Source organism: Lepidochelys olivacea (genome assembly GCF_965140295.1).
Source record: "Lepidochelys olivacea isolate rLepOli2 genome assembly, chromosome: 2".
Lineage (NCBI taxonomy): Eukaryota > Metazoa > Chordata > Testudines > Cheloniidae > Lepidochelys > Lepidochelys olivacea.
In genome coordinates this window covers 228,603,816-228,627,179 of record NC_140412.1, presented here as the reverse complement: position 1 = coordinate 228,627,179, position 23,364 = coordinate 228,603,816, and the positions used below count along the sequence as shown (strand labels likewise).

The window sequence follows — 23,364 nt, the reverse complement described above, 5'->3', positions numbered from 1 at the left end:
GTGACAGTGGACGAGAAGCTGGATATGAGTCAACAGTGTGCCCTTGTTGCCAAGAAGGCCAATGGCATTTTGGGATGTATAAGTAGGGGCATAGCGAGCAGATCGAGGGACGTGATCGTTCCCCTCTATTCGACATTGGTGAGGCCTCATCTGGAGTACTGTGTCCAGTTTTGGGCCCCACACTACAAGAAGGATGTGGATAAATTGGAGAGAGTCCAGCGAAGGGCAACAAAAATTATTAGGGGTCTAGAACACATGACTTATGAGGAGAGGCTGAGGGAGCTGGGATTGTTTAGCCTGCAGAAGAGAAGAATGAGGGGGGATTTGATAGCTGCTTTCAGCTACCTGAAAGGGGGTTCCAAAGAGGATGGATCTAGACTGTTCTCAATGGTAGCAGATGACAGAACGAGGAGTAATGGTCTCAAGTTGCAGTGGGGGAGGTTTAGATTGGATATTAGGAAAAACTTTTTCACTAAGAGGGTGGTGAAACACTGGAATGCGTTACCTAGGGAGGTGGTAGAATCTCCTTCCTTAGAGGTTTTTAAGGTCAGGCTTGACAAAGCCCTGGCTGGGATGATTTAACTGGGAATTGGTCCTGCTTCGAGCAGGGGGTTGGACTAGATGACCTTCAGGGGTCCCTTCCAACCCTGATATTCTATGATTCTATGAGTAGAGGGAGAGTTGAGGGAGGCCCATGTATTTAATGGGATCATTCTGATACTTCCAGGAAAGCATCTCTTTTCTTGGGTATTTCTATTATGGTATACAATTCTTTCCATAGTGGCCAAGCTTACAATGTCTATGCTCCAGGCTTACTCCAGTCTTACAAGCTTACAATGTCTATGCTCCAGTGTCTGTTGGTCACTTTTTGAATTTCCATTTCTGTAGTACTAGTCTTTTAGCAGTTGTTGTGGAATCTTCAGCATTGGAGATTTTTTTAAGAACAAGTTAGATAATAACCTTTTTTTCTTCCTCCTCCTCCTATAAGTAATAGGAAGTAAATGAAAATAAAGTGAGGTACCTTGATTGTTTTTGTAGTTTGTTGTTTTTCCACAGAACACTTGAAAATTGCTGAGGGTCTCGGCTCACCACTTAATGTTATCTTTCCAAATATTTTTGTACTATTAGCAAACGATTGTAAAGTGCTTTATTAAAAAAAAAAGGGTAAAAAAACGTTGGGATGCAGGGTCTGGCCAGGAGTTAGGTTGCCGGAGGGGGCTCGGGGCTGGGGATGCAGGGTCTGGGAGGGAGTTAGGGTGCGGGAGCAGACTGGGGATTCAGGTGCAGGGTCTGGCCAGGAGTTAGGGTGCGGGGGGAGGGCTTAGGGCTGGGTTAGGGGTGTGGAGCACTTACCTGGGACAGCTCCCATTTGGTACAAGGGGTGCAGGTTGGGATGTGGGGGGGGATGCAGGAGTCAGGGAGGGCAGGGGGCTGGGTGTGGGTCAGGGGGGTGCAGGAATCATGGCTGGGAGAGTGTGGGGGGTTCAGGAGTCAGGGAGGGCAGGGGTCTGGGGGTGTGTGAGAGGGGTGCAGGAGTCATGGCTGGGGATGTGTGAGAGGGGGTTGCAGGAGTCAGGGCATGGGGCTGGGGGTGTGGGTTGGGCTCATGGGGGTGCTCCCAGCCCTCTGCCCTGAGCGGCTCACGGCAGGGGACTTGGGGGTAGGTGTAGGAGGAATACGGGGGCCCTGCCCTGCCTCCACCCCCTTCCCCTGCCTCTTCTCTGCCTTCTCCACCTCCCTCCTGGAGCGACCTGAGTGCTGGCAAACAGTCGGGGAAAGGGGAGCTTGGCTGCTGGTGGGTGCGGAGCCTGCAGCAGGAGCTCCAGGAGCCTGCAGGACCAAGCTTCTACCTCCACAGCTGCCTGGCCCTGGGGCCCCCTGTTGTTGGGGGGCCCCATGTCAGGGCACCCTGTGTTTTAGTGTAAATCTGCCTCTGCAGATAATTGGCCTAGTTCTTCCTCCCACTTCTTTCTTAGAGAATCCATGTTTAGTTCAAATTTTCTGACCAGTTGTGCATATAGTGTTGCCTTTGGTCTTGGGAATCTGAGTAATATTTGGAGAAATGAAAGCTGTTCAGGTGGGTCAGGGTAGTAAAAGCATCAGGGTCAAACAGATGGGATATAGCATGTTAAGCTGGATATGTTGCTAGTCCTTCTTAGTCTCTAGATTGAATCTTTCTTTTAATATTGTAAAAGGGAGGAAATTATCGTTTTCAATCAGTTGACTGATGGTCAAAATCCCTTTCCTAATCCAGTCTGGCCAAGTGATGGGTTGCCTGCTATACAAAATTTTGAGTTGCCCCAGATACAGACATTGGTATGTAGAAGAGGGTGATTTTGAAATTTAGTAAACATAGTACACCAAGTATTTTTGGCTCCCACAATAGTCAGTAATTGTTCTTTAGGGAATCAGTAGTAATCCAAGCGCAGTGCATGGGAAAGGGGTAAAAAAGCAACCAATTCGGCTTCCAGCTGGAGCAAGTCCAGGGCCCTACAGCACAAGGGAATGAGCTATTGTGCTGCTTGGCTAAGAATTATTGCCTGATGGTGAACTTTAAAGTTGGCAAATCTAACCCCCCCTGTTTTGATAGGGAGCTGTAATCTTTTTAAGGAGATTCTGGGTTTGTTACCAGCACCCCACAAGAAGGAACTGAACATGTTGATTTTGGTGGTAAAATAAAAGGGAGAAATATGGAGGGAGGGAATTGACAATGAAAAGGACCCTGGGAAGAGCATTAATTTTTTTTATTTGTTTCCCCAAAGGGAGATGGGTAGTGCCTGCCATCTGTTTAAATTGTTTGCTAATTAATTGGGGCTAATTAATGAGGCTAGGTTAATCTTGACTATGTTTTTAATTTCCTTGGGGAACAGGATGCCAAGATATCTGAGGTTTGTCTGTTGCCATCTAATGTGGGGCAGAATAAAAAGTAAAACCCTTCATTGGAGGGTTCTGCAACTGCCATGCATTTTTTAATCCCAATTTGTCCATATAGTCTCTTATAATGTTTCCAGAATGCAATTGTGTATGCTTGGGCCAACCTGACTTGTCTTTTTTTTTTTTTTTTTTTTTTAAAAGGACCAACACATTATTAAAATCTCCTGCTATGATGACTGAGCCTAATGGGATATTAATTAATTTGGTGAAAAAATTAAAAACTTGGATTATCTTTACTAGGTCTATATGTATTTATTAGAGTGTATATACAGAGTCAAAGATCTTAGCCTTCACTAGCAAAAATCTACCTTCCTCATCTTTATTTACATCTAGAATGTGTAAATTGAGTCTCTTGTGATATAATATTGCTCCAATTTTGGCTGAGGAGGAGAAATTGTTAAAACACTTCTTTCCCCATCCATTACCTTCTAAATTTCTCTGCCTCCAGGTCATTATGGTGGGTTTCCTGTAGGAAGAGGGTAAGGTAGACCAGGAAATGTAAAAGACAGTATAATGTGAGAAAACGGTAGAAAAAGAAATGAAGTGATCAAACTGACCAAAGATCACTTAAAATACATAACTCTTATCCAAATGGAAATAGAACCTAAGTCAAGGAGGCTTACAAGGGGATGACCTGATCACTTACTCCCCCCATTTCCCCAAAACACCCAGGTGGAGGTATAGCTGGATTCCCTTTAGCGTGATAAACAAGAAATAGTTTCATAACAAGGGAGGGCATGGTTTCTTCACTATTCATAACAACATAAAAAAAAGTGGTGGTGGTGGAGGAAGCCAGTATCTAAATTTAAGATCAAGACTATAATAGAAATACAATAAAGTTATGCAAATTGTTTGATAGAATAAAGTTATTTAATTGGATCAGGGTTGCAGATAAGAGTTTATTAGAAAAACAGTTCTTCCTAAATTTTGTCACCTAGAGCCTTGTCCATGCTGGATTATAGTCTGAATGCTATTGCCCAATAGCTATATCAGCAATATAAATTAACACAACACTTCTTACAACTCATTCAACAAAAATAAAAACTAAAAAAACCACCTTGGACTAATACTATTGGAAAAAACTGACCAATTAATACTAACACATTCTGAGTAATTTGGTGAATCATAACCTGTGATATAAAAATTATTCTTGGATAGGATTTTAGGAAATCAGATTTCTTCAAATTTGGGGAATTGAAAAGATTAATCATTAAACTGAAATCTTCATTACATTGTTTACATTGTGGTATCTCTTATAAGTGTACATTTAAGGCAAATGGATGAATATTTTCAGATTTACTATAAACCCAGAATCTAGGCAATTAGATGGGGGAAATTAAGTAAAATCATCAATGGGGAAGGGAAGAATTTAAAAAAAAAAAAAAAAGATTGGTTGGAAAAGGTACTGGGAGAGAGTGGCTCAGACAGAACAAAATTGTACTACTTTGTTGAACCTTGCCAATCCGCTGATGTGAAGAGTCCCAGGTCCAGTGAAGCAATTTGTTTGGAGTTAGGAACTCAAAAGTGGGTGCTCTCCTGGATTCATGAGGGCTGGGGTGGGGAAGGTACAGTCAAATCAGGAGTACTGATATTGAAACACTCCTGAGTGCTTAGTACCAGCAGCCAGAACCCATAGCTGCTTCTTGAGTCTGGATGGATGTTGAGGAGGGTCCAAACTCGAGCAGAATTGAGATCCTTCTCCCCATCCACCACCCTCTGTTTCATATTGCTATTAAAAAAACCTGCCAGGCTTAGTCTGAGGTGCTGTCACTGCTAAGGGAGGAATTTAGGTGGCAAGATCTTGGAGAGTGATATCCATAGGCTCCAGAGCAGTATACTTACCTTTAAAATAGGTATGATTATATGTGTAATTATATCCATGGTTGAACCTACCCTTGAGTATTTTGCCAAACCTGTTGGAATCCTAGAAATGTAGGGCTGGAATGGACTTTGAGCGGTCATCTAGTCCATCTCCCCTCACTGAGGCATGACCAGGTATACCTGTTGGGTATTTGTCTAACCAATTCTTAAAGACCTCCAACGATAGTGATTCCATAATCTGCCTTGATAACTTTATAGTTAGTTTTTTCTGACATCTAACGTAAATCTCCCTTGCTGTAGATTAAGCCCATTATTTCTTGTCAGACCTTCAACGAACATGGAGAACAGTTGGTTGCTGTCCTCTTTTTGTAAAAGCCCCAAATGTATTTGAAGACTGTTATCTGGTCCACCACAGTCTTTTTTTCTCAAGACTGAAGATATCTATTTTCTTTAACCTTTCCACATAGGTCAGGTTTTCTAAACCTTTTATTTGTTGTTCTCCTCAGGACTCTGTCCAATTTGTCCACATCTTTCTTAAAGCGTGACACCCAAACTTGTCCACAGTACACCAGCGAGGCTATTGTTTATCATCCTGTTATCCTCTAGGTGCTTACAGACTGATTGTTTAATTTGTCCCAGTATTTTTCCAGGTATCAAAGGTAGGCTGACTAGTCTATAATTCCCTGGATCCTCTTTGTTTCCTCTTTTAATTATAGGTTCTATGTGTGACCTTCTCAGAGACCAACCCGTCCTCCTTGAGATCTCGAAGATAATCACTAGTGATTCCAAAATTGCTTCAGCTAATTCCTTCCGTATTCTAGGGGGAATTTCATCAGGCCCTGCTGGCTTGAATACATCTAGCTTATCTAAATATTCTTTAACCTGTTCTTTTGCTGTTTTGGCTTGTGTTCCTTCCACCTTATTGTTGTTATTAATGGTGTTAAGTATCTGGTCATAACTGATTTTTTTAGTGAAGAATGAAGCAAAATAGGTATTATACACCTCAGCCTTCATGGTGGTGTTCCTTATTAGCATTTTTCCCCCACTAAGTAGTGGACCTCTATTTTCCTTTGTCCTTGTAGAACCTCTTCTTACTACCGTATGTCCCTTGCTAGGTGTAATTTGTTTTGTGTCTTAGCCTTTCTTATGTTATCCTTACTATGTTTCCACTATTCTTTTATACTCATCTTTAGCAATTTGTCTGTATTTTCACTTTTTGTAGGATTCCTTTTTGATTTTCAGGTCATTAAAGAGCTCTTGGTGCAGCCATATTGTCCTATTACTATTCTTCCTATCTTTCCTTCACAATGGAATAGTTTTCTGCTGTGTTTTTAATATTGTCTCTCTGAGAAACTGCCAGCTGCCTTGAGCTCCTTTTTCCCTTAGGCTTTCTTCTCATGGGTCCCTACCTACCAGGTCTCTGAGTTTGTTAATCTGTTAGTTTTTTGAAGCCCACTGTGCTTATTCTGCTGCTTTCCTTCTTTTCCTTAGAATTATGTAATCTATCATTTCATGATCACTTTCAGCAAATTGCCTTCAACCTTCAGATTCACAAGCTCTTCCTCCCTGTTAGTTAGAATCAAGTTTAAGATGGCTGCCATTGGTTATTTCCTCCATCTGAAACAAGAAGTTGTCCCCAACACATTTTGGAACTTAATGGACATTTTGTGTTTTGCTATTTTACTTATCCAACAGATATTTGGGTACTTAAAGTTCCCCATTACTACCAGGATTTTGTATTTTGGATATACTGCATACTTATTTGCATCTTTTATTAGTTTTTAGCTGTATAGTTTAGTAACTTATAGTTGGAATGTTTGTTCTTTTTTTTTTTGTCTTTTCTTCTTGGCAAGTGGCTGCATCCATTCCCCTCAGAGGGAAACACATTTGCAAATTTTATTAGCTTCACATTGGCAGTGAAATAGGGAGTTTAAATTTCTCACACATTTAAGTTATTTGTACTATTATGAACCTTATTCAGAGTAAAAAAATGGAAATTTTTGTAACTCTAAAGAGGTGGTGTTTAAGTCTAGAAATGTCTTAACTAGGGTTAACTTTCCGGTGAGAAATTAAATGGATACACTGAAGAACACAAAGTTTGTGTACATAAACTGTAAGGGTATGGTCACACTGACTTAATTTTGCATTTGGCTTTTCCTATGTACTAAAGAGCTACTTATAATATACTTTCATATAGTTCAATTCATCTTCAGATGCTTTTGCTAATATTGTTCATTTAAACAAGGGGGGAAAGAAAGTACATCATATTATATTTGATAACCCTAACAGAGTTGTTAGTAATGAATTTTCATTCTTCTAGGCTTCGATCTTTTGTAGTAAGAATTCTAATTTTTTTCATTTACTATAGTATTCTTTTTTTTCTTATGGATTCACCAAATTCAGCTTTTCATGGTAGAAAAACTGAAATAGAGACAATATTGAAGGTAGGCAAGATTAGCTGGTCACTGTTTTTTTTTGTTGTTGTTTTTTAAAGACTGATTAAACACACTAAAATTTCAATAGAATGTCATTTAAATTTTCTTTGAAAGTTAGGAAAAATGATACTTGTTTTACAGGAAAAGTTATCAAAGTCTGGACCAACTCTCTGCAGAAGTTAGTCTTTCTCAGACATCTCTGGACCCAGGTAATTCACAAGATGGAGATGGAAAGCAAGATGGATTAAATTTACTAAGTGAAGGTAAAATACTGCCTAAAAGTTACACTTTGTTCAGGTCCTTGTTAATACTTTTTAATAAATACTTTCAAGTACTCTTCAATTTCAGCAATCAAGGCATCTTGCTTTTCTTCTAGGGAACAAACTTTCAACCTGATATGTGCAAGGAAATAAAATGTACCTTTTCAAAGTTAATGTGTTTCAGAGTAACAGCCGTGTTAGTCTGTATTCGCAAAAAGAAAAGGAGTACTTGTGGCACCTTAGAGACTAACCAATTTATTTGAGCATGAGCTTTCGTGAGCTACAGCTCACTTCATCGGATGCATACCGTGGAAACTGCAGCAGACTTTATATACACACAGAGAATATGAAACAATACCTCCTCCCACCCCACTGTCCTGCTGGTAATAGCTTATCTAAAGTGATCATCAAGTTGGGCCATTTCCTGCACAAATCCAGGTTCTCTCACCCCCTCACCCCCCTCCAAAAAACACACACACAAACTCACTATCCTGCTGGTAATAGCTCATCCAAAGTGACCACTCTCCCTACAATGTGCATGATAATCTGGATTTGTGCAGGAAATGGCCCAACTTGATTATCATGCACATTGTGTAGAGTTGTCACTTTGGATGGGCTATTACCAGCAGGAGAGTGAATTTGTGTGTGGGGGGGTGGAGGGTGAGAAAACCTGGATTTGTGCTGGAAATGGCCCAACTTGATGATCACTTTAGATAAGCTATTACCAGCAGGACAGTGGGGTGGGAGGAGGTATTGTTTCATATTCTCTGTGTGTATATAAAGTCTGCTGCAGTTTCCACGGTATGCATCCGATGAAGTGAGCTGTAGCTCACGAAAGCTTATGCTCAAATAAATTGGTTAGTCTCTAAGGTGCCACAAGTACTTTTTCTTTTTGCAAAGTTAATGTGTGTGACTCGACTGTTTTTTTCCCAAGCACCTTATTGAAAATACGTTTGCATGTATCAAGTCCCAATGATATGAGTAGTACATTATTTTGTGCTGTGTTTAAGGCAAGGCTTTATATTGACTTCAAACATTATTGTTACATTTCCCCCTTCACCATGTGGGATCTGGTGTCATTTTTCTGCTACAATTAACCTAAGGTTCCATGAGTCCAGTCATTGGGCTTTGCAGCTCCCTTTCAATGTTATTCTCCCACACTTTTTACTTTGTCTTTCCTACTGTCCAGTCTAATTTTATCGGGCATTCAGATGCTGCTTTTGTCTGTAATGCTGTAGGCTGCCATATGTTTTCCATTAAAATTAAGGGATAGCGAAATAGGCAACAGACAAAATCAGTGGCTAGCACTACACATCTATATCTTCAGTTTTCTTTCAGTTACCCTCTTGTGGCCAACTGTGAATAAGCAGGAAGGTGCAACAAGACATTTGAGACTCTAAATGTTTAATATGAGTTACTATAAAGAATTCCTCCCAATCCCTCAAACTTTAATCACGTGCAGCCTGGGAAATAAAAATTCTTTTTTTAAAAAAACATATCTTTAAAGGCTATGATCAAGTTATTTTTTCCCAGTTAAAAAACTGTCATCATGAACAGTGCCTTAAAATCTAAATCTGTTTTAAGACCCATTGCGTGCACTAGTTCACTTAAAGTAATTGCTAGTTCAGTGTTATGGTTAACATTGAGAAGATACACCCTGCGCTTGGTCCCTCTGTAATAGCAGTGTTGTTTCTTTTATTTTTGCCACATTTGACACCATTTTACGACTTCAAGTACTAGCTCATGTCCTTTCCACTGTAGGTATGTGCATGCCTCGTGCACAGCTGTCAGAGAATTTTTTCCCTGAGCGGTACCTGTTTGGATTGCCCAACTGTCTTCTGTTGCCATATACCACTGCATGTTGGTATTCAAGGGCAAAGCCTCTCCGACTCCCCTCATTTACTCGTTACCGCAAGTGGTGGTGGTTGGAGTGATTGCAGACTTGTTGTGACAGGTGCTCCCCTCACTCCTTTGTGTACATATCCTGTTATTGTTAGTTAATTAGTTTAGTGGTAGTTTGTTTAGCTAGCTTTTAGGGCTAGGTTTTCGTTTTAGGTCTCTTGACCACTTTTAATCTTTTGGTACCAAAACAATGCCCTGCTCACCGAGGTTTAAGTTCTGCCAGACTTGCGCTAAACCTGTGCTGGTCAGCAATCCACACCCGGGCCAGATTATAATGTTTGGGAGAATCCCACATTCATTACATTTGTAAGGGATTCAAGCCCTGCTCAAAGAAAGACAGAGGTGAGGCTTGAGTGCTTACTTATTGAGGCAGTGCTTTGCCGTCCATCAGAATCATCTTACAGGAAAAGCTTCCTAAGTACATCAACAGAGCACCCCACCAGAGATGTCTGTGGCACCTCGGTCCCATTGGCCGATACTGAAGAAAATGCTTATGCCTTCCTCAGGCTCAGTGAGTCAATACCAAAGCCACGCAGAGGCAGAGACTCTGCATAATGTTCAGGAGGAAGTCTCTCCCTGGGGCACTCATTGCTTAGGAATAGGGGACTGCTGCCTCCAGAACCTGTGCCAAGTCGAGGCCATCCAAGAACTTCGTGGAGCCCTCAGACAGTGCCGATCACTACCACTCAAGAGGCGTATGCAGCTGCAAGGGACTGACACAGATTCTTGGTACTGGTATCACCAGTATTACAAGAAGGACTACAGCCAGTATTGATGTCTGCAGGTTTTCCCTCACCATGTCAAGAAACTGCAGAATTGTTACTGCCCAAGCTTCCGCAAAAGCCAGTGCAATAGACAGGCAAGCCTGTGGTGATATCCCCAGTACAACCCATGTCTGGGCTTCGACTACCTCTCACCAGTTCCAACTGGTTCTACCTCTCTGTTTCTGGAAGTTTCAGATTCTTCATCTTCGGTTTTGAAGATGAGGTGGTCTGTATGACATCCAAGACAAGGAACATACCCTCCATCACAGTCTTTGGGACTACAGGCCATGCAGCAACTCAACACTGAAATCCTTCTAACGGACGGTGCCCTGGGTAAGGATGGGGCCTTGGTCCATATCAGTGGCTCTTTTGGACACCCTGCCATGTCCCCCCTCCAGCTAGGACCTTTCCCCAATCATCTTGGTATCCTTGAGAGCGCTTCGGGAGCATTGGAACTGAGGACATCATACACCAGTACTCAGTGCTAAGATGGGTACCAATCAGGCAGAGATCACTGAGGCAGCTTCTCCTCTGCAAGACATAAATCACCTTAGAGCCACCTCTTAGTCCTCTTCACCAGATGAGGCGATTGAGCTAACAAATGATTCACCACCACAAGAGGACACCAGAGCTCAAGATCTTTTGAGAAGGGTGGTTTCTGTTTGATATTCAGGCAGAGGTGGTGTGTGCAGGCTCTCACTAGCTGGTGAACTAGTATCGATGTATCCAGTATTGATGGTTTTGCCAACTAACAAAGTCATTATAGAGCTTGTTAAGGCGCTTTGGCAGACACCTTCAGTGACACAGAATCATAGAATATAAGGATTGGAAGGGACCTCAGAAAGTCAACTAGTCCAACCCCCTGCTCAAAGAAGGACCAATCCCAAACTAAATCATGCCATATAACCCAGGTTACAATTGGGACTGTTTGAACTGCTGTGCCCCCTTAATTCTCCAGTTCAGGGTGTGTTTTGCAGTGGTTTGCTGATGAACAAACCACCCCTGCCAGGCTCTGTTCACTCATAGCCCTTAGCATGCAGTCACATCCAGCTGAGTTGCATGAATGCTCTCCCACCACTGATGCACTACACACAAGACAACACTTGCCAGCTTTCTAGTCCGAGCCTTGTACCCCGAAATGTGTCTTGTACTGTGCAGTCCATTCACTGTACAGTATAAGCTCATATAACTCCGTTATTCCAACAAAGGGTAATAATTATCACCACCTTTGTTGTTCTAAGCAGTCTCCCACACACTTTAATCCAAACTCACTGCTTAAGATAAAACAGTAAAATGTTTATTAACTATAGAAAGAAGGATTTTAAGTCATCACAAGTAACGAGGCATAAAGGTCAAAATTAATTACAAAAGCAATAAAAAACAAACACACAAGTCCTATTTCTAAACTTTACCAAGCTAATTCAGATTTGAAGTAAACAGATTTGGGACAACAAGCATCAGTGCTAAAAGGGAAAGATTCAAAGAGACTGGATCTGTTTGGTCGGAAACTTTGTTCCACAGGAAGTCTGCAACTCAGGATTGCAAACCAATAGGCGCTCCTGAGTCACTATGACTTCACTCTCTGGAAAAAATATTTTAAAATTTAAAGGCAATTCACCAAAGGACGGTAGGCAGGAGTTTGCAGTAACGGTAGATGAGGGTAAACTGGTTGCCAAAACTGCTCTCCAGGACAGTTGAGATAGCGCATGCAGGGCTGCTCAACCATGGCATCAGCTATTACTATGAGAAGATGTTCACGGTTGCAATCATCTGGGATACCCCCAGAGGTCCAGCAGACCATCCAGAACCTCTCTTTCGAAGGTGTCTCATTATTTTCAGAGAAAATGGATGACCGGCTCTATAGCCTGAAAGATTCATGGGCCACATTAAAATTTCTTGGAATCTATACTCCAGCGATGAAAAGGAAACAATTTCATCCAGAGCAGCCATAAGGGCACCAAGTTTTTGCTCCCTGGTCCCACGATGCACCAAGGAGAAAGGGCAGGGGTTACAGAAGGCATCTTTCACTGCCCTCTTCTTCAGCATCAGCTAGCTCATCCCATCCAGCCGCTTTGTCCAAACAGGCATTTTAATGGGTTGGTTGAGGGCAGGGTACCAGTTACCATAGTTCCATGTGTTTCCCAGTCACTTATCCCACTTCCTAAGCAATTAGCAATTAGGACCCACATAACATTAGATTGGTTCATCTTAAGCAGGGTGGAAAAATCACATTCTGCAAAAATTAAGAGTCCATGTGTTTGTATACCTGGATGACTGGTTGATTAGAGGCTCATTGATTAGATGAGGCTCATGTGTTATCCAGTGTATCCACCGTCCTGTCCCCGTTTGATACACTGGGACTTCTGCTGAATCAGGACAAATCAATCCTAAAACCAGTACAGAGAACAGAGTTCATTGGGGTGCTCTTGGACTCCACAAAGGCCAAGGCCTTTCTGCCACAATTCAGGTTTGAAACATTACTGCTGAGGCTGAAACATACCCATTCACTATGGCACACAGCTGCCTCAGTCTCCTGGGTCACATGGCAGCATGGTCCTACGTAGTTCAGCATTCCAGGCTGCATCTTGGAAAGTTGCAGGCATGCCTAGCTTCAGGGTGTGCCCTGAATCATCGTAATTTGGGCAAAGTGGTTCCAGGGCCAGTGTCGGTGTTGTCATTGTTGGTTTGGTGGTTGGACCCTCTGAAAGTGTGTGTAGGTCCCCTGTCTCTCTGCTACCAACCTCACTCTAGTCCCAGATGCATCATCCCTGGGTTGGGGAGCTCATATGAGGTCCCTGCAGACTCAGCATCTCTGGTCATCTCAAGATCAAAAGACTTATATAAAAGTCAGAGAGCTAAGATCAGTACACGTAGCTTGCTCAGCCTTCCTCCTCCTGATAGTGGGAAATAATTCAATTTTAACACACAACTCTGCAGTTATGTTTTACGTAAGCAGACGGAGAGCAGCACAATCCATTCAAGTGTGCCAAGAGGCAGTTCACCTTTGGGACTTTCGCATAACCAACTTGATTCATCTCAGGGCTCCTTATCTTCCAGGAATACAGAACATGTTAGCTGATTAGCTGAGCAGATCCTTTCTTGAGTGGTCATTATGCCCAGATGTGGCTAGATCCATCTTCCAGCTCTGGGCGAATTCCCCAAGTTGACTTATTTGCAACAAAGACTAGAAGAAAATGCCATCAATGTTGTTCCAGGGGAGCTCTCAGCTGGTAGCTCACTGACAGATGCTTTTCTCCTATTTTGGAAGGATTCCCTAATATACACCTTCCCTTCAATTCCTTTGCTACACAGGGTCATGTCCAAAGTGAAACAAGACCATGCTCATCTCATCCTTCTAGCACTGAAATGGTCTTGTTAACACTTGTACTCAACACTACTAACCTTGCTAATTGAGCCTCAATTGTCTGTCCTGTTGGACCCAAACGTGATTTCCCAGGACCAGGGTCACTTGCTCTATTCCAGTCTCTGTTCCCTCCATCTGACAGCCTGGATGCTTAATAGATAACACCCTTTGAAAGATCCTTTTCAAAGGACATTCACAAAGTGCTTCTGAATTGCAGAAAACCCTCAACTGGGAGCACTTACCCGACTAAGTAGAAATGCTTCTTCATTTGGTCCTGTCAGAAAGCTGTATCTCCAGAGCGGACCTGGACCGCATACTGGACTGTCTTCTATATCTAAAACAGAGTTTGGCTATTAGCTCTATAAGGTTCCATCTGGCAGCTATTTTGGCCTTCCACAACTTGGTGGATAGTAGATCCCTTTTTTCCAATCCCATCATCATCAGATTCCTAAAGGGCTTGGTCAGATTAAATCCACATATGCAAGATCCTGGGATCTGAACTTGGTCCTAATGAAATTGACAGGACTGCCCTTTAAATCCCTTGCAACTTGTGCTCTGCTTACCTCTATGTGAATGTAGCATCTCTAGCGGCCACCACCTTGGCCAGAAGAGTGGAAGAGTTGAAAGCCCTAGTGTCATAGCCTCCATATACAATTTTTAATAGGTTTAAGGTTTATCTTCATCCTCACCCAAAATTTCTCACTATGGTGATCTCTCTAATTTTCATGTTAATCGAGTAACCTATCAGCTGACTTTCTGAAACCTCATGCCCAGAGCGATAAGGAGAAACTTTATTTGTTGAATGTGAGAGAGGCTCTAACTTCTAACTGGAACATACCAAATTATTTAGGACCTCTGCTCAGTTGTTCGTTGTGATTGCGGACAGAACTAAGATGCTCGGAGGATTTCATTCTGGATCTCTTTATACATTCTTTTGTTACCTGCTGGCTAATATAGCCCCTCCCAGCTAGGGTATTGACACATTCTACTAGAGCACAGGCAATATCAGTGGCTTACTTGGTGCAAGTACCTATCACTGACATTTGTCAAACTGGAGATTGGTCATCTGTCCTTACCTTTGCTTCCTCCGCCCAGGGATAATGACAGTTTTGGATAGGTGGTCTTACAAGCACTGTTCAGGTTGACCTTAAGCCCACCTCTATGATTGTCTATCTGTGAGTTCCCTACAGTGGAATGGACCTGTGCAAGCACTCGAAGAAAAAATGGCTATCTGCCTTTCTATAACAGTTCTTCGAGTGGGTTGCGCATGACCATTCCACGACCCGCCAGTCTTCCCCTATCAGAGTCTATCCAGCATGAAGAAACTGAGGGGAGTCAGGGGTGGCTCTGCCTCCTTATTACAGCACATAGTGGCGCATGACAACAGAGGTTTCTCAGACCACCCCGATGGGTATGGCTGAGGGAAAAAATTCTCCAACAACTCTGTACGAGGCATGAGCACACACCTACAGTGGAATAGAAGAACATTTAGAAGAACAAGAGTTACAGAAAAGTAGGTAACTTGAGTTTTTATGTATTTTAGGGTTGTATCTGTATTTGTATCTGTGAGATACTGAGATCTCTCACATCTAGTGGAAGTCAGGGCCTTAGATGGTTCAGATTTTGCTATAATCTGTTATAAGATGAATTTTTTTAATGCAGTGCCGCACTTATCATAGACTCGTAGAAATGTAGGCCTGGAAGGAACCTCCAGAAATCAAGTTCAGACACCTGCACTGAGGCAGAACCAAGTAAACTTGGTTGACTATCCCTGACAGGTGTTTTTCTAACTTGTTCTTAAAAACCTCTAGTGACAGGGATTTCACAACCTTCCTTGGAAGCCTATTGCAGAGTTTAATTACCTATGTAGTTAGAAGATCTTTTTCTAATATCTAACCTTAATCTACCTCGCTGCAGATTAAGCCCATTACTACTTGTCCTACTTTCAGTGAAAACGGAGAACAACTGATCCCCATCCTTTATCTAACATCCTTAATATATTCAAAGACTGTTATCAGTCCCCCTCCCTCCCATGGTCTCTTTTTCTCAAGATCAAACATGCCCAGTTTTTTAACTTTTCCTCAAAGGACAGGTTTCCTAAACCTTTTATAATTTGACACTCTCCAATTTGTCCAGGTTTTCCTAAAGTGTGATGCCCAGAATTGGACATGGTACTCTGAACCCTTGCCAGTGCCAAGTAGAGCAGGACAGTGCCCCCCCTATGTCTTACATACATGTGGCAGAGTGCTGGGAACCAACAGCTTGAGTCAGCACTCTGATCAGTTAAACACCAATTAACTCCCCCCAGGGTGGACCTGACTGTACCTAATTAATCCTTCCCAGCTCATTCTAATCTGCTAAAGAGTTAGTTAGCCCATTAATGCAAAGGGTAGAAGGCGGCACTGGAAGGAAATGCTGGAGGGATAGGCAGGCTAGCGGAGCCAGAACCAAGAAGGTGCAGACAGCTTTTTCTTCTCCTCTTCTTGGGAGAAGGGTGAGGAGAAACTGACGTTATAAGTGCTGTGGTATATGGATCAGTAACGTGGTGAAAAGAGTAAGGAAATAAACTACACAGCAGTGTTTAACACATGAAAGTCTATGAATAGTCTGCATAGACAGAGCAGAAGATAGGCGTGCCACTCCACCCTGTCACAATACAATATATATTCTTATGGTAACATTTGAAAATGTGGTTTTCTGAATTGCAGATTTTTAATATAAAGTACTGCTGAAAGCGGTTGTTAAGTCCATTGTGAGAGTGATATTTTAGCTTCTCGGTTGTCAAACCCAACTGCTGATCCCAAAGAGTGTTGTTGTATGCTCAGTATAATTTCTACCGCCCCCCTCCCCCACCCAAGAGTGCTCTGGCACCTAATAACAACCAACTCCACCGTGACACTCTTGCTGCCTCTGCCAGGTGCCATGAATATCTATCTCTCAGCTCAACTATAAATGCTAATGCCTCCCTCTACATCACCTTTATCTCATCTCTGAGATGTTCCTAATTGCCAGTTATCCAGCTGGAAATTTAGGTAACTTTCCTGATAATAGTAATGTTATGTTCCAAAATCCCTTTTCACCACATCCAAAGTTTTAGAATTCGTATGGTGGATGCATACTGCTAAACTGAAGTAGTTAAATTATTTTTCCCAGCTTTTCCATATATTTTCTCAGAATATTAAGTTTAAAAAAAACCCTATTTTTTTCCTAGGGATAGAGTGAGTGTAGATCTTTAAGGGTGTTCACTTTAGTTCATTCCATAAGCACTGTATTTGGTCACTCAGTTCTTTTTTTAAAATGTTCAGCAGATGTAAGACTTAAATTATTCAAAGATCCATTGGAAGATGCTGAAAGAGAGTGGATTATTTTACTATACTGTTTTTTTTCCCCCAAAGGTAGGGCTTCCCTTTAAATGAGAATCCAGAGGCACAGAGGCATTCAGAAATGCCTACTTTACTGATGCAAAGTTCCTTGAACTTTTGGTGGACTGGGTTGCAAATACAATATAGTGCGTGAAATGTCTTAGTCATCTGTTCAAACCCAGTTCAGGTTGGTGGCAACCAAAAGCTGTTATCTGATCCCTGTTTGGTGGCTTGTGGAAATAAGGTGATCTCACTGGGTAAGTGTCTGCCTGTCACAAAACGCACTACCATAATTGGCACTAATTAGCTCCACTTTTGGCAGGGAGGACATGGGTTAAATTGACATGCCTCATCTCTAGAGGTCTGGTCCCTCCAGGTTGCATGTTTGTGAGGTAATATGGGAAGTTTGCACTGACACTGCCAGTGTAAATCTGATCTTTTATGAGGAATTATCAAGAGGGATGAAAAACAAAACATGCTTATCTTCAGTAATAGCATTTACTGATTCCAATGGTTTTTTTTCCAACAAAGATTAAAAGCAATAAATCTCTGGTCATAGCATAATTCTGGTAATTTACTGCTGATGTTTGGTTGAAGCCTTAATGGAAAATTTTCTTACTGATTAATTTCCTTTCTGTTAGCAGTGTCTTCCACAATTCCGGACATCTGGGCTGCTCTTGTCTCACTGCTCATGGAGGTGGATCAGAATTTTGGTGTCGCGTGGTCTGGCCACACCCTCTCTGCTCCTTCTTGCTGCCAGATGAGTTATTCCCAATCTGTTAAATTTGCATAACATCCATGAACAAATATTCCAGAGATAACAAAACAGCTACATACATTAGACCAAGAAAGATGGTCGTACGGTAACAATTCCACTTAATATCTGACTCAACTCATGAGTTATCCAGGGTGGGTAGAACTGTAGGAGACACTGCTAGCAGAAAGGAAATTATCAGTAAGAAATTTTACATTCTGGAGTTCAGTGTCTCCCACAATTCTGGGCATCTGGGAAGTAGTGAGCACTGAACAGGTATAGGGAGGGTTCTGAAACAAAAGTTTGGTAGGAAAGAAGTCCTCCGTCCCCTTTTTGTGAGCGTGCTCAAAAGTTTCTGTTATTTCTGGTGACTGCAGACAGCACCTCCCTGCCAAAGGAAGCCTCTGCAGAAGACAGAAATTCCACCTAATAGTACTAAATGAAGGTGTTAGCTGTAGACCAACTGGCTCTTTTGTAAATTTCCAAAGTGAACACACTTGCTCATTCCAGCTAGGAGATTGGTAAGGATCTTGTGAAGTGTGCTTGATCCATTCTGGGACAGAAGCCTCTGATGATTTTGTAGGCTTCCCCAATACATAATCTAATCCACTGAGCAACAGAGGACTTGAAATCTCAGTCCTTGGCATTTTGGGTGGGAAGGCATGAATAAGGAGACCAATCTTCTTGCAGATTCTTGTATGCTTGAATTAGATTTTCAACACTCCTCTGACCTCTAAGGTGTCTCACACCTTTTCAGTTGGATGTTGTACTTTTGGACAGAATGAAGGAAGCACAAGTTCTTTGGAAGTATGGAAGGAGAAATTTACCTTAATAAGAAAGGAATCTGGTATTCTGAGTGCCACTTTTGCCTTGTGGAACACGCAGTAAGGCTCCTGTATAGATAAGGCTGCCAGCTCCGACACCCGGCTCGCAGATGTGACAGCTACTAAGAAAATGGATAAATTTTTATTAATTTTTTTACTTAATGGATAAATAAGAGGTCAACACTGAATTCAGAGGCTCAGAGGAATGGCTTGTCAAAGCCCTCAAAAATAGTGAAAGACCCCATTTGGAAAAGAGTGGCATGTCAGTCTGGCTAACCAGACTGCTCAAAGCAATCTGCTACCTGTGGATTGTCTTCCAGGGAGCCTGAGAAGTATTTTGGTCTCTGCCTTGGTACAATTCACAAGTTGGCTGCTTGGACTAAAGGATCTGGAAGGCAGATGGGCGTGCCTTTGCAGACATTGTTGTGGGCTGACCACTATTGTAAAGAGTTGAACACCTGTGCTGGAACCTATACTTCATCTTCCTTGCGTTCCATAGTGTGATCCCACACTGCTAATATGAAAGCTTGAAGACTTCTGGTGTATGATTGTGCCCATGGAGATCCATATGCCTGACACCACAAGTCTTAGCAGTTGGCGGCATAGTGCTGTAATAGGTGTCCTGTGGCTCTGGAACAAGAAAATAAATTCCTGGGTGGACCCAGAGAACTTTTCTTGGTATTGAAGCTGGGTGCCTGGAGAAGATTTCATGTTCAAGATATGACCTTCTGTGCTGTGATGGAGCTTTGATCAGAATGTCATCCAGGAAGGGGTCCAGGTGAGTTTCCTGTGACCTGAGTCTGGCCATTATCACAATCAACATCTTTGTAAAAACCTTGAGGGCTGAGGAGAGGCCAAACAGGAGTGTTAGGTATTTCCAGCGTTTCCTGCTGTTTGCAAACTACAGAAGTCTGTGGGGGCAGAGTCTGATGGAAATGTGTTGTCTGGGTCAACTGAAGTCAAGAAGTCCCTTCTGGGACAGGTATGATACTGTAGAGGCCAGGATCTCCATCCAAAACTTTTTCTTTATCCACTGTTGCTTTTGAGATTGAGAATGGCTCTGATACTCACCATTTGCTGCTGTATAATAAAGAAGACTGAGTAGAACCTGGAGAACCTTTTTTCTGAGGGAACCCACTCTATCGTTCCCATATTCAAAAGATGATATTTTGTTCTGGATCAGACTGTGCTTTACAGAGCCATTGGAGCTGGGTGATTGGATGAAGACTGGATGGTTGGAGCCTGCAGCTCAAGGGGGTCTCTCTTGCTCACTATATCCCTGACCCATTTGTCTATGGTCAGTGAAAACCATTCTTCTAAGAAATGGGAAATTCTATCCCTGAGCTTCCGCTCTGGGTGGAACCTATGCAATCTTTGTCATAAAGTGGATTTGGGAGGGTTGGGGGCTGAAGTCCCGCTGGAATTTCTCCTGGTACTTCGATTCTAGTTTTTCCCTCAGTGAATTTGTTGTCCCTTTGCTGGTAAATGATAAACCTGGTACCTCTGTGAGGATGAGAAGCAAAAGGAGTGCTTCTGTCCGAAGGCTGGTCTATTTTCTATTCTGAGGACCCTTAGTGGGGAAAGGAGAGACTGTTTAGATTTTGCCATCTTGTCAGCCACTATCTTATCCAGTTTTTCTCCAAAAATGAGGGAGCCAGTAAACCTGGCTGAGCATAGGACCTGCTTAGAGTAAGTATCCATCTTCGAGGGTTGAAGCCATAGGCGGTGCCTGGTTACTGAACTGGAAGCCATGGCTTGGGCTGAAAACCTCATTGTATCCATTGAGGTGTCGGCTACAAAGGCTGTTTCTGGGAAGACTCTTGAAAGTGGAGCCAAAGTCAGGGTCATCTCAAAGCCCTAAGGGCAAATGTTCTAGCCAGGAAAGAGATGCTCCTGCAAAGCAGGAAGCTGCCAGGAATACTCGGAAGGTGGAGGAGGAATCTGGAAGGAAGAAGTAGAAGAGGCATGGTCAGACCATGTGGCACCAAAATGCTGATCTGCCTCTGTGAGCTGTAGAGAGAGGAGAACTGTCTAGACATCTAGAATTGTGGGAGATGCTTGGCACAGTAGCATGTTTCCCTAAAAACTGGTGACTGCATTTGTGCATGTGTGCTATGTTGTATTGAGGATGAACATTCTATAAAAGGATACATATACTGACCTTCTCTCTTCCCTCAGTGTTAACCCTGCTCAGGTAAATCTAGTATTAAGAATTTCACTGTAATAGTGGTTAACGTAATTCTTTTTTAACAGGGAAAGAAGACACTCCATCATTGCTTGGTCTTTGTGGCTCTCTGACTTCTGTAGCAAGTTATAAATCTCTTACAAGTCTGAAATCAAGTGAATACCTTGCAAGTCCTACAGCAGAGATGACAAGTCCAGGTCTAACTCCATCTTGAGCAGATATACATAACAAGGAAGAGCTTTTGTGTTGTATGCATTCAAACATAATTTGACTTGCTGTGAAGACTCTTAAAGGTTCAAGCAAGCTAAAGAATATGCTGCTTTATTTTGTCCTTTTTTTTGTAATGATCTATTTAAAGAAAAGTCACAAAACTTACATCCATTGTCTGTCATGCTTTTCTTTAAAAGGATTTTTCCCGGACTTACCCTTTGAGATCTTAAATTGTTTAAGAATCCCAGTCAGGTACAGAATGTATGTATGATTTAGTAACAAATGATTACCTTTTAGAATGAAATATGTGAACATCAGTCTTCTGCTAAACTGTTGATATATGTTCCTCAGGCTCTTAACTAGAGCACTTCCTTGCACTGCTCTGCATATTTGTCAACACTTGCAGAAGAGACAGGGAATAAGAAGTCTTGGCAGACTAGTAAAGGAATATCTGAATTCCAGTTTACATTATATTACAAAACACTGCTTGTTTAAATATTTTTTAACCTGCACATGTTCTATTATGTAGAATCTTAAATAACTTATTTAACCTGTTAGAGGTTTTGAAATACTGACAGGTAAGTGTTAAATGTGCATTCCCATTATCATTATGCCACTTAGAGAGTTGATTTTTATGTTCAGATAAGGCCATATTAAGAAACAGTATACATTCCTAGGTTTTGATGATGGGACAGAGTAACAAATCTTATAAATCGGGATTACTTCCAACTTTTAAGAAGGGATGAGAAGGCGAGTCACCAGGTGATTGTGGGACCCAAATGAGGAAGAACTTTGCAGGTAGAAGGTGCATCTTAGTTAGTTACTTTTTGTTACTGACTTATGTTAATGTAAAGGTGGGGGAAACATGGTTATGTTATCACCTTAGAGCTTTGGGAAACCCCACCCCCCCATGTCCATTGTAAAGGATCTCAGGAGTAAAAAAGGATTAGAATGAAATGTTGACAATTTAAATGACAAATATTCTCCCATGAAAGAGTTTTGGATAGGTATTTTTCTTGATTATTCTGTGCAGTAATACTTAAACAGAAGTTAATCCTTTAAAATTCTAAGCCTCTAATTAAGCTACTGATATGAATTACCTGAAAACATTTTTAAATTAAGCTAAACTTTACATCTTCCCAGTTTAACTCACCTTTAAAGTTTGCAAATTAATTTTTGAATTGCAAACTGTAGTCTTACATCTTTGTAAGATGTAATGAGTCCTTTGTCTATGAATTTTGCTACTAAGGTAATGCTTATCAGTAAGTGTGTTGTATTTATTAATCAAGAGGAAAAGGCTTTGTTGTGCCAAAGAAGTTTCAAATATTGTTTACATGAGTGGCTTCAATATCAATAGGGTTATCTAATTAGAGCATACTTTCAGATAGATTTTTGTTTACAGTCAGATACTATATGCTATACTCTTTGCTTTATTTACATTTGCCAGAGAAATGTGCCTCTTGTAATTTTACCCTGGGCACTACTAGTGTTTCAAAGGGTGGGATAAAGAAAAATAGGCAATCTAATCATTCTTGTAAACAGAAGAATGCAGGAATGTTGCCATGATAAACATGTGAAATGACACATTGTCAGAACTGACTAATCCATTTTAATGATCTCTGAAATAAAATGAAAACAGTAGTGCTCCTTTCCTAAGGTCTACCAGAATGCCTATTACTGCAAAAAGTAATTTCCTGGTTCTTGCACCACAAACCTGCTCTAATGGCAGTTCAGTAGCTTAATTGAACAGTATTCATTAAATATTAATTTCAAAACTAGAGATGCATTTTTAATACAAAGACATGAGGGAAGCAGGAGTCCGTAAAGGTAACATTACTGATTTGTGTACAGTAACTTGAGCAACCTGTGCTGTTTTAAACATTTCTCCCAATACATCACAGTTCTTTGGCTCTAATCATGATTTTTATTCATGTCCGCAGATAGCTCTGTTGGAGGAGCTGCTATAAAATTCATCTGTCATGTAATTTAAGTTTGATGTAATCTTTCACACTGGTATTAGTTTGTAAATGTCAATGTTTGTGCATGAGGAAGCTGGTTGTATATGTGTCCGTTCTAAATGCTGTCCATTTTCCAGAAATAGTTGAACAAAAATAAATGCCAGAATTTGTGTATTTTGTTGCCTTGCTATATTATAACTGTTGCACGTAAATTAAACATTTTGTACCATTGCCACTACTAGCTCTTGTCTCTGTACTCTTCTAATCACGTGTAAAGTAAGATCACTTACACTCTAGCGTCATGTGAGCATAAAACAATTTAATTGTGTTCCAATAGTCCAGAGGTGACCAGCCTGAGCCTGAGAAGGAGCCAGAATTTATCAATGTACGTTGCCAAAGAGCCACAGTAATACGTCAGCAGCCCCCCATCAGCGTCCTGCCCTGCACCTCCCAATCAGCTGTTTCGTGGCATGCAGGAGGCTCGGGAGTGAGGGCATGGAAGGCTCAAGGGAGGGCACAGGAGGGTGGAGTGAGGGCAGGGCTGGGGCAGAGCCAGGGGTTGAGCAACAGGGGGCACCCCCGGCACATTGG

The 23,364-nt window shown here is 41.7% G+C and overlaps 1 protein-coding gene across 4 annotated transcripts in view; it reads left to right on the top strand.

Annotated features, from left to right (window-relative positions):
• Positions 1–23,014, top strand: part of RUNDC3B (RUN domain containing 3B) — a 147,139-nt gene extending 124,125 nt beyond the window's left edge. Inside the window, exons 10-11 of one of the 4 annotated variants that reach the window (XM_084621962.1) lie at positions 7,332–7,399; positions 20,674–23,014. In XM_084621962.1, the coding sequence (XP_084478088.1) occupies positions 7,332–7,399; positions 20,674–20,819 (214 nt within the window). In that variant the 3' untranslated portion in view covers positions 20,820–23,014. The other 3 variants (XM_084621960.1, XM_084621961.1, XM_084621959.1) reach the window with 3 other exon arrangements.
• Positions 23,015–23,364: the final 350 nt, after the last annotated feature.